The 12,161-nt window shown below is 41.3% G+C and overlaps 1 protein-coding gene across 2 annotated transcripts; it reads left to right on the forward strand.

Annotated features, from left to right (window-relative positions):
* The first annotated feature begins 5,499 nt into the window (after positions 1 to 5,499).
* On the forward strand, positions 5,500 to 10,772 carry LOC118358311 (charged multivesicular body protein 7-like). 2 transcript variants are annotated; one of them, XM_035735969.2, is made up of 11 exons: positions 5,500 to 5,590; positions 5,758 to 6,043; positions 6,156 to 6,327; positions 6,422 to 6,607; positions 6,760 to 6,893; positions 6,988 to 7,036; positions 7,128 to 7,247; positions 7,391 to 7,489; positions 7,587 to 7,644; positions 7,759 to 7,995; positions 8,085 to 10,772. In XM_035735969.2, exons 2-11 carry the CDS (start codon positions 5,760 to 5,762, stop codon positions 8,138 to 8,140), a joined length of 1,395 nt encoding a protein of 464 aa, XP_035591862.1. In that variant the 5' UTR covers positions 5,500 to 5,590; positions 5,758 to 5,759; the 3' UTR covers positions 8,141 to 10,772. The 2 variants fall into 2 exon arrangements, with proteins under 2 accessions (XP_035591862.1, XP_035591863.1); XM_035735970.2 differs by having other exon boundaries at positions 5,515 to 5,594.
* The last annotated feature ends 1,389 nt before the right edge of the window (positions 10,773 to 12,161 follow it).

Raw genomic sequence — 12,161 nt, forward strand, 5'->3', positions numbered from 1 at the left:
ACATGGAGAAGAGTCCCCTAAGCAAGCTGGTCCTGGGGCCCTGTTCACAAACACAAACACACCCTACAGAGCCCCAGGACAGCAGCACAATTAGACCCAACCAAATAATGAGAAAACAAAAAGATAATTACCTGACACATTGGAAAGAATTAACAAAAAAACAGAGCAACCTAGAATGCTATTTGGCCCTACACAGAGAGTACACAGCGGCAGAATACCTGACCACTGTGACTGACCCAAAATTAAAGAAAGCTTTGACTATGTACAGACTCAGTGAGCATAGCCTTGCTATTGAGAAAGGCCGCCGTAGGCAGACATGGCTGTCAAGAGAAGGCAGGCTATGTGCTCACTGCCCACAAAATGAGGTGGAAACTGAGCTGTACTTCCTAACCTCCTGCCCAATGTATGACCATATTAGAGAGACATATTTCCCTCAGATTACACAGATCCACAATGAATTTGAAAACAAATCCAATTTTGATAAACTCCAATATCTACTGGGTGAAATTCCACAGTGTGCCATCACAGCAGCAATATTTGTGACCTGTTGCCACAAGAAAAGGGCAACCAGTGAAGAACAAACACCATTGTAAATACAACCCATATTTATGCTTATTTATTTTATCTTGTGTCCTTTAACCATTTGTACATTGTTAAAAACTGTATATATTTAATATGACATTTGTAATGTCTTTATTGTTTTGAAACTTCTGTATGTGTAATATTTACTGTTAATTTTTATTGTTTATTTCACTTTATATATTATCTACCTCACTTGCTTTGGCAATGTTAACACATGTTTCCCATGCCAATAAAGCCCTTGAATTGAATTGAATTGAATTGAATATAGTATGACATGCCATACTCTATTGCTCCAGACAGAATCAGATACATTGTCTACACATACGGAAACAGAGGGGCGCTGTTTCGCTCGCTTGGATCCTTTATCTTAGAATGATGCGTCTTTCTGTCGGCCGTGTCTCGGTCAAATAAATTATCAACATTTCAATATTTGATTTGGATGGGCAAGGAGGTATAGTAGGGCGGGCCAGGCCCCATAAGCCCCGCCCATAATGCCGGCCTTGCTCTGTAGCTTTGGAATCAAGGCGTAGTTGGTTCCTGTTTCAGTCCCGCCTCAGAATGGAACTTCAATGTGATTCTTGAATGGGAAGCATTGTTCAAGTGAAATTTCAGAACTAGGAGCTTTTGATAACTTCGATAGGACGTGATCGTGGCATATGCACCAGCAATACTAGCCTGGGGATGAGGTTAGCATGGATCAAACAAAAACACCCTAATGATAGGTTGACAAATAGTGCCTTCCACAATGCAGCCTTTACGAAAAAAAGATTGCAGTCAGACTGCAGAATAACTTCAGTATGCTGCAAATACTGTGTCCAAAATACGTTTGTTTTTTTACTGCAGCAATTTTGCAATGTAACTGCAGTTAGAGTGCAGTATAACTGCAGTACGCTGCAGTTATTCTGCAATAACTGTATCCAAAATTCCAGTCGACTGCAGTTACTGCACTTTTACTGCAGTTTCAAAACCACAATATTTTTTATAAGGCAGGTGATGGCTGTATGGTGCAGTTGGTGAGAAGCAACTGCATTGACTTGAAGGCGACTAAATCAAAAACTGCATGACCTTTGATCACGAGTCTGAAGTCGGACAATTTTTATAACCATAATGGTAATGCAACCCACCATTTTGGTCACCGACTTGACAAAAGTGATCCGCTCGAACACGCCCTCTGATTCCAACCATCGTGAACATGCACAGAAACAGCACAAATCTGAGGTTGAGGAAGTGAGCTGGCAGCTGCCAGCGAGGGTTGGTTGCATTCCGCAAGGTGACTGTAAGTGGGAAGATGGTGGAAGTGGATGCTGAGTTCAAATCAAGCAGGAGAAGTCTTATTTTGATTAATTGTATTTATTAAGAGCAGAGGAAGATTGCAGTGGGCCTCAAAATAATCCAGACAACATAAGTTTTGTGTTTTGAACTCTCGGAGTAGAGCACCTGTCAAAGGAGTAATCTTAGGGGTGACGACGGATGTTCAGGTTGAATACCTGAAGAAAATTCCTGGTGTGATTAGTGCCCGGCGTCTGACCTGCTGGGTGAATGGGGAAAAAGGAGAAAGTCGGTCCTATTGTTTTTATGATAAAGAGCAAATACCTACACATGTGAAGCTTGGTTATGTAAGATACGCCATAAAAGCTTTCATCCCCAAACCACTGCAGTGTAAGGATTGTAAAGGATTTGACCATGTTTCAATTGTGTGCAGACGAACAGCGTATACTGAGGAACGGTGTGTAGAAGGACAACGAGGTATTGCAATTGTGGTGGGGATCATGACCCTGAGTTCCTGGAGAAAACATGTGATGATAGTGAAGATACTATATAGTAGTGGATACACCACAGCCTGTAGTAAATGTTTTCTGCCAGACAAAAGATACCATGAATGTTAAAAAGATGGATTTTGTTGCATTCATTGCCACCGTTATAAACTGTACAGCGCAAATCTCAAAGAAGTCTAAGAAACTGGACATTATTGTGGCTGCGGCAGAAAAGTTTTGGGGACTTTTGGATTTTACATCTGAAGACTTGCAAGGGGTACTGGCGCCGAAAGACCCACCCTCCCTGGTTTCCCTTGAGACTGTGTAGGGATCAGATATGTTTTATTGTTTTTACATAAAGGTTGTTTGATATAGTTTTATCTTATTTTTTAAATATTGTTTTTGCATTTGGTAGTTTGTTCAGTTTTTGGGGGGAATCCTGTTTCCATCCCACATAAAATGTAGATTTGACCCCTCCTGTCTCAGCCTCCAGTATTTATGCTGCAGTAGTTTATGTGTCGGTGGGCTAGGGTCAGTTTGTTATATCTGGAGTACTTCTCCTGTCCTATTCGGTGTCCTGTGTGAATCTAAGTGTGCATTCTCAAATTCTCTCCTTCTCTCTTTCTTTCTCTCTCTCGGAGGACCTGAGCCCTAGGACCATGCCCCAGGACTACCTGACATGATGACTCCTTGCTGTCCCCTGTCCACCTGACCGTGCTGCTGCTCCAGGTTCAACTGTTCTGCCTTATTATTATTCGACCATGCTGGTCATTTATGAACATTTGAACATCTTGGCCATGTTCTGTTATAATCTCCACCCGACACAGCCAGAAGAGGACTGGCCACCCCACATAGCCTGGTTCCTCTCTAGGTTTCTTCCTAGGTTTTGGCCTTTCTAGGGAGTTTTTCCTAGCCACCGTGCTTCTACACCTGCATTGCTTGCTGTTTGGGGTTTTAGGCTCAAAGTACAGCACTTTGAGATATCAGCTGATGTACGAAGGGCTATATAAATACATTTGATTAGATTGAATTCTGTGATTGTCAATATACCGAAGAAGAAGAATAGCAAGAAGAAGCTGCTAGCAAGCTAACTTCAAGGACAAGAGATGCGAATTGTTTTGCTCTCAAGAAAATGGTGCCATTCAAAGGAGTGATTACTGGGGTAGGGGTAAATGGAAAAATTGACCAACTGAAGGGGAAGATTCCCGGTGTTTGTGATGCTCGTTGTTTGGTGCGATGCAGACAGGGCGGCGTGACTTGTGGAATAAGAGTTGTCAAATCAAATCAAAGTTTATTTGTCACATGCGCCGAATACAACAGGTGTGGGCCTTACAGTGAAATGCTTACTTCCAGGCTCTAACCAATAGTGCAAAAAAGGTGTTAGGTGAACAATAGGTAAGTAAAGAAATAAAACAACAGTAAAAAGACAGGCTATATACAGTAGCGAGGCTATAAAAGTAGCGAGGCTACGTACAGACACCAGTTAGTCAGGCTGATTGAGGTAGTATTTACATGTAGATATGGTTAAAGTGACTATGCATATATGATGAACAGAGAGTAGCAGTAGCATAAAGAAGGGTTGGCGGGTGGTGGGTGGCGGGACACAATGCAGATAGCCCGGTTAGCCAATGTGCGGGAGCACTGGTTGGTCGGCCCAATTGAGGTAGTATGTACATGAATGTATAGTTAAAGTGACTATGCATATATGATAAACAGAGAGTTGCAGCAGTGTAGAAAAAGGTTAGCAAATATGCAAATAGTCCGGGTAGCCATTTGTTTACCTGTTCAGGAGTCTTATGGCCTGGGGGTAACAAAACTGTTGAGAAGCCTTTTTGTCCTAGACTTGGCACTCCAGTACCGCTTGCCATGCGGTAGTAGAGAGAACAGTCTATGACGGCACCACCTAGTGTAGAGGTCCTGGATGGCAGGCAGCTTAGCCCCAGTGATGCACTGGGCCGTACGCACTACCCTCTGTAGTGCCTTGCAGTCAGAGGCCGAGCAATTGCCGTACCAGTTGTCTGTTCTCTTTTAGTTTTGATGTTGAGTCTTTGCCTGACAAAGTGATGTTAGGATATATAAATGATCCCATACAAGCATTTGTGCTGAATACATTACATTGTTACAGGTGTCAAGTTTCTGGGCATGTGGCCGCAGTATGTAGGAAGGAGGTTACTAGGTGTGAGAGGTGTGGAGAAAGGCATGAGACAAAGGAATGTGTTGCATTGGGGAAAGTAGTGGTATGTGTCAATTGCAGGGGTGCCCATGGGCCTGGGGTTCAGAAATGTCCGGTGCGAAACAGGCAGGTTGAGGTTTCCAGGGTTAGAGTAGAGCAGAAGTTGTCATATGCTGAGGCAGTGAAGAAAGTAGAGGAAGATGGGTCAAGGGGAGGGATCCTGAGAGAAGTGGTGTGAGTAGTAGATCTGTACCAGTACAGAGGGAGGGATCCTGAGAGGAGTGGTGTGAGTAGTAGATCTGTACCAGTACAGAGGGAGGGATCCTGAGAGGAGTGGTGTGAGTAGTAGATCTGTACCAGTACAGAGGGAGGGATCCTGAGAGAAGTGGTGTGAGTAGTAGATCTGTACCAGTACAGAGGGAGGGATCCTGAGAGGAGTGGTGTGAGTAGTAGATCTGTACCAGTACAGAAGGAGGGATCACATTTACATTTACATTTAAGTCATTTAGCAGACGCTCTTATCCAGAGCGACTTACAAATTGGTGCATTAATCCTGAGAGAAGTGGTGTGAGTAGTAGATCTGTACCAGTACAGAGGGATAAACCAACAAGTGATATATGCTTCAGTAAGATTGCATTTTTAGCAATTTATGCAATGGTTATCAACTGTACTACAGGGATGGAACAAAAGTCACAGAAAAATGAGGTTGTGGTGGCAGCTGCAGTGGGGTATTTTGGTGTACGAGACTTGACGTCAGAAGAGTTACAGGGTGTGTTGAGTGGTGGTGTCTCGTCCTTTCAGGCTGTTGGCCTGAGGTAGGACTAGGTAGATTGAAATAGTGGAGTAGGGTGGTGGGTTTTTAGTGAGTGTAGGGTATTTGTAGATTTTATGTTTTATTTCCAAGCAAAGTATAAGGTAGTTATACTCCAGTCCAGTAGGTGGCGGTAATGTAACATATATTGGATGCCAACCGCCGTTAAACCTCATTGACGAAGAAGAAGAAGAAGAAGAAGAAGAAGAAGAAGCAGCAGAAGAAGAAGAAGAAGAAGAAGCTAACAATACGTTGTGGAGCACACAGTCAGTAGGTATTGGTTAGATGGTTGCTTGCTGATCATCTGGGTGAAATGATATTATAGAATATTTTAGTGAAACAGCTCAGTTTGATATAGCCTTGGTCACTTAATGTTTGTTATTCTGCCTGCTAGCTTAGCTAACGTTAGCATTTCACTCATGTCTTTTGCTGTACAGAAATGGTTCCATCAAATCTTGGGGAAGAAATGTCTACTGAAGTAGCGTTACCACCTGAGTGGGAGGACGATGAACGGATGAATTTCCTGTTCTCTGACTTTAAAGAAAACCGAGATGTCAGCACAACAGATTGGGACAGTAAAATGGATTTCTGGACATCACTCATTCTTAAAATCTGCAGGAGTCGCGGAACCGTCTGTGTTAATTTGCAGGAGCTGAACAAGATTTTTCAGAGAAAAGGAATTATGCCTTTGGGTTTGGCTACTGTCATTCAGTGCATGGCCAGGTATGATATCAATGAAATTCAATCTGCTAATGTGTGAGCAAAATGTTGCCTACCTAAAAGTGCCATAGTCCCACTTTCCTTACCTGACTGTACTTGTTTGTATTTCTGGCAGGTGTGGCAAGATACAAAGGGAGTCAGAGTTTGCCACAAATGTAGACTGTGGGTGGGTGTCTTGGGGTGTTGGCCTGTTGTTGGTGAAGCCTTTAAAATGGACCTTTTCAACTCTTATTGGTAGCAGTGGAGTTACTTTGAAGGAGTTGTTTGTTGTCATCGAACTGGTAAAGGTGTGTATTATAATTTTGTTAATTTACAACTTGTTAAGGGGCAACTAATATGTAACACTAACCTCTTACTTATGTTCTGTATGTTTTCCTCCAGGAGAAGGCAGCAGAATTGCTTGGTGTCTACCGGAGCTCCCCAGTGTCCAACCACTCTCTCCTGTCCTTCCAGGAGCTCCGTACACTGTCGTCCCATGTCTGTGTTGACGAGAGTACCTTGTGTATGGCTCTGCTACAGCTGCAGAGGGAGAAGCAGGTGACAGTATCACTGCATGGAGGTGAGAAGGTGAGGATAATATAATCATTCATTTAAGTGAGCATATTATTACATGTACGGTAACTCATATCATTATCTAGCTTTCACAAAGATTTCTTTGAGGATAATGTCACTGTCTCAGTGTAGCATTGAGCCAATGTATATATTTTATGTCTGTACAGATTGTGAAGTTTTCTCAGCCAGGACAGAATCATGTGTCTCCTGTCAGTGATGTAGACCTAGGCATCTACCAGCTCCAGCGCAGTGAGAGACTGCTTGAAGAGAGGGTGGAGGTATTGGGACTAGAGGCAGAGAAGTGCGTCCCTCGTGCAGTGTGACCCATCATTTAATGTTGTCAAATATGTGATGTTACAAGATTGTGTGTGATTTGTGCTGTGTTATGTCTGTAGGTACAAAGAAGAAGCTAGGGTGTTGCTGCGGGAAGGGAAGAAATCTCAGGTCGATTTACAATCCTCAGATCCTGTGTTGACTTTGTCTTTCACCAACTCAAATGCTGTCGGGGAAACCTCAATGAATTTCTCTCCCCCAGGCTCTAAGGTGTTTGAGAAGCCGAAAGAGAGTCGAGAAGAAAGCAGACCACTTATATGCCCAGCTGGAAAATGTGAAGGGAATCCTAGACAAGATAGCAAACTCACAGACTGACAAACTAGTGAGTATGCACTTGATACATTAACATTCAAAAATCTAACCAAAATAGAGCAAGCTTATGTGGGTAATTTGTGGGCAATGTCCCATATACAGGAACTAAAGGTCTTGTGATCTCTTTATATAAATCTTTTTGCATGCCTCTAGGTGATACAGGCGTATCAGGCTGGAGTGTCAGCCCTGCGACTCTCTTTGAAGGATGTGGCAGTAGAAGGAGCTGAGAGCCTTGTGGATCAAATCCAAGAGGTCAGACTCTTCACCGGGACTGCATTTAGATGCTATTATTGAACTGTTGCATGTCCACACCAGTCTAAATTTATTTTCTCACTGTTTGATATTACAGTTGTGTGACACTCAGGATGAAGTGAACCAAATTCTGGCTGGTGGAGCACTCAACTCAAGTATGTCCTATTCCATATTATACAGCTATTTAGTTGTAGTGTTGAAACAATTTCATAATCAAATGGCCAATGTCCAGAGAGTCTGGCAAATGATCAATGATCCTATTCGTTTAGCGGATGCAGATACAGACGGGCTGGAGGATGAGCTAAGATTTTTATTGGAGAACTCTAGTCTGGATGAGCCTTCTACGCTACCTGAAGTACCGTCACACCCTCTTTCACCTGTCAGGGAATCTGGTTCTCTTTGTGATGATCTGCTGAGCGCTTTGCCCTCAGTCCCTCAAAACCACTTCAATATAACAGGTGATGAACTGGACAAAGCGCGTAGTTGCATAACGCTTGCAGATACAGGTATGTCTCTATCATGTTCCTTTATCTTTCAAATGCTACCACAAAAGAGGCTACTGAAGTAACCTTTGTCTACTCATCACTCCCTATAGGTCTTCAACAAAAATATCGTACCTCTCCAGTGAAGAGTGCTGAGCCTGCACAGTGACAACAGTAATAAAATAAGTCAACTGCACTAACGATCCCTGACCCTCAAAATGTGTCTGGGCATGGTGATCAAAAACAATTGCATGATATGTCTTTTGTAACATAGGTCTGTGATCACTTTTTTTAAAGGGGGTAGATCAGCTTTAATATTGCAGATTGTAGCTTCCATCAACGTAATTGTCAGCATCCCTTCCAATCCGCCATATATTTTTTTGTTTTTGAAAGCAAAAAATAAATTACTGTCCCTATAAAATAACATCAAATTGATCCGAAATATAGTGTAGACATTGTTAATGGTCTAAAAGACTATTGAAGCTGAAAACGGCAGATTTCTTCTTTTTTTAAATGGAATATCTAGAGCCCATTATCAGCAACCATCACTCCTGTGTTCCAATGGCACGTTGCGTTAGCTAATCCAAGTTTATCATTTTAAAAGGATAATTGATCATTAGAAAACCCTTTTGCAATTGTTAGCACAGCTGAAAAATCTGCTGTTTCCAGCAACAGTCATTTACAACATTAACAATGTCTACACTGTATTTCTGATCAATTTAGTTATTTTAATGGACAAAGTCATTTTCTTTCAAAAACAAGGACATTTAAGTGACCCCAAACTGTGTGTGTATATGTGTGTGTGTGTATATATAATATTCTAAAAAATATTTTCCTTTATTGCTTTCTAACCCTATCACCCCTCCCCTAATTGGAATAAACTAGTTAACAACAACGCTTAGGCTTCTACTTCCAGCTTATACATTTTATGGACACTGTCTATTTTACAATAGTTATACAGTGGGGCAAAAAAGTATTTAGTTAGCCACCAATTGTGCAAGTTCTCCCACTTAAAAATGAGGCCTGTAATTTACATCATAGGTACACTTCAACTATGAAAGATAAAATGAGAAAAAAAATCCAGAAAATCACATTGTAGGATTTAATGAATTTATTTGCAAATGATGGTGAAAAATAAGTATTTGGTCAATAACAAAAGTTTCTCAATTCTTTGTTATATACCCTTTGTTGGCAATGACAGAGGTCAAACGTTTTCTGTAAGTCTTCACAAGGTTTTCACACACTGTTGCTGGTATTTTGGCCCATTCCTCCATGCAGATCTCCTCGAGAGCAGTGATGTTTTGGGGCTGCTGCTGGGCAACACCGACTTTCAACTCCCTCCAAAGATTTCCTATGGGGTTGAGATCTGGAGACTGGCTAGGCCACTCCAGGACCTTGAAATGCTTCTTACGAAGGCACTCCTTCGTTGCCCGGGCGGTGTGTTCGGGATCATTGTCATGCTGAAAGACCCAGCCACGTTTCATCTTCAATGCCATTGCTGATGGAAGGAGGTTTTCACTCAATCTCACAATACATGGCCCCATTCATTCGTTCATTCATTCTTTCCTTTACACGGATCAGTCATCCTGGTCCCTTTGCAGAAAAACAGCCCCAAAGCATGATGTTTCCACCCCCATGCTTCACAGTAGGTATGGTGTTCTTTGGATGCAACTCAGCATTCTTTGTCCTCCAAACACGACGAGTTGAGTTTTTACCAAAAACTTATATTTTGGTTTCATCTGACCATATGACATTCTCCCAATCTTCTTCTGGATCATCCAAATGCTCTCTAGCAAACTTCAGACGGGCCTGGACATGTACTTTCTTAAGCAGGGGGACACGTCTGGCACTGCAGGATTTGAGTCCCTGGCGGCGTAGTGTGTTACTGATGGTAGGCTTTGTTACTTTGGTCCCAGCTCTCTGCAGGTCATTCACTAGGTCCCTCCGTGTGGTTCTTTGCTTTTTTGCTCACCGTTCTTGTGATCATTTTGACCCCGTGGGGTGAGATCTTGTGTGGAGTCCCAGATCGAGGGAGATTATCAGTGGTCTTCCCAGCCTGGTGCAGGTCTACAATTTTGTTTCTGGTGTCCTTTGACAGCTCTTTGGTCTTGGCCATAGTGGAGTTTGGAGTGTGACTGTTTGAGGTTGTAGACAGGTGTCTTTCATACTGATAACAAGTTCAAACAGGTGCCATTAATACAGGTAACGAGTGGAGGACAGAGGAGCCTCTTAAAGAAGTAATAACAGGTCTGTGAGAGCCAGAAATCTTGCTTGTTTGTAGGTGACCAAATACTTATTTTCCACCATAATTTGCAAATAAATTCATTAAAAATCCTACAATGTGATTTTTCTGGATTTTCTTTTCTCATGTTGGCTGTCATAGTTGAAGTGTACCTATGATGAAAATTACAGGCCTCTCATCTTTTTAAGTGGGTGAACTTGCACAATTGGTGGCTGACTAAATACTTTTTTGCCCCACTGTGTGTGTATGTATATATATATATATATTACTCATGGCTTTCCTCAACCTAACCCATCTATTTCTGATGTCCATCCGGTTTGATTTCTACTTGCCATGTCTTTCAAACTGTGCTCTTTCACAAAAGTTCTGAACCTAACGGACAAAGTATGTTTTTCATTAGTTATCTCCATTCAACCCCTCCCATCTATCTCTTAATTAACACAACCACATTGGATTTCTATTTGCCATGCATTTTTCAACTGAACTGTTTCACAAAAGTTCAGAACCTTTTAAACTCATTGTTTCTACAGATTGAAAATAAACATTTTTGCTAAAAATATATTATTGATCGATTGACTGATATTTTTAGAAGAGTTAGCCCTAGGTAAATATTGCAATTCTTTAGCCATTCCTGGACCTGTGGCCAAAAACAAGCTACATATGGACAGTAGCAAAACAAATGATCTAATGATTGTCCATTTGAAGCTAAATCTGCAGAGCTGGGAAGGTTGTATCCCCCATATAAATTATTTGTTGCAAGAATTTAGTATAATTTAAATTGAAAAAGGAGTTTTGCGTATCAGTTCATAAACCATGTGCCATGGAATCGGTACGTCAAATATTTTCCCAACTATTTAGCAATCTATATGGCACGCAGGGTTGGGGTAAAGGATTACAAAGCCCGGTAAGTAAATCCGTTACGTTACAAGCAAAATATATTGTACTCAGTTTTTCAAAAGTATATGTAATCTAAATTACTTCGAGGATTACTTGTAAAATTCAGAAAGCATGTTTGCGAAAAAAAAAAATATTTGACACTTCTCTGTTTTCTCAATGACATTCAAATCAGCATTGAAAAAATGCGTACGTTTTTTAGTCTGATCACAAGTCAAAGACCACTATGATGACACACACAATGTGTTTGATCAATTGCGGGAAAAAAGCAAGAATAGGCTTTTGTAGGCTGCAGTCCAAGCTATGTCTTCCAATAGTGCGACTGCTGTCGTCATCCAAATATTGTACAATTTGAATAAACGCTTGGAGGTAAGGATGACCGCACTGGTGTAGTCTACGGCGATGCGGATATTACTTATTATTGCTGTCTACATAGCGCATTGATTGGAATCATATTGCTGCTCTCTCATGTAGCTATTTGAGCCTTACGGATTGTGGATGACTGTTCACAAAGCTATGTATTTGAACCCATATTGGTTCAATTCAAGAAAGTTAAACTGCCTATCAATCATTGTTTTTGAAACCAGTGGCAGCCAGCGAAAATTGCTCTCTTGCAACAGTTTCATAGTCCGGGTCCCAGCCTATGGAATAAAAGTGGGGCTTTTTATTGCTCAATCTAATTCATGTTGATAAAATAAATATATAGGCCTAATGGACACATGCTCAAACTCGCACACTTTTGATAGACTTAAAGGGCCAATCTGTACTTGCAACATCCATTATTGTATTTATACATTTTATATACATATATATCCATTGATTATTGAAGAATATAAATTATAAATGTCTCATGAGCTTAATTCAACTGTCACACTCCATGAGAACCCAAAATATATGCTTGTTTGTCTCTGTAAACATTGTAAATGTAAACACACACTATAGCCTTTTAAAACATGGTTAAAACAATCATTTTGATATCATGGATTGCCAGTCCTTGCATCCATAGCTCTGTCTAGTAATCTGAGAGTGGTGACATTTCTCCAGCCCATGGCTC

The sequence above is a fragment of the Oncorhynchus keta genome, chromosome 25 (genome assembly GCF_023373465.1).
Source record: "Oncorhynchus keta strain PuntledgeMale-10-30-2019 chromosome 25, Oket_V2, whole genome shotgun sequence".
NCBI classification, from domain to species: Eukaryota; Metazoa; Chordata; class Actinopteri; order Salmoniformes; family Salmonidae; genus Oncorhynchus; species Oncorhynchus keta.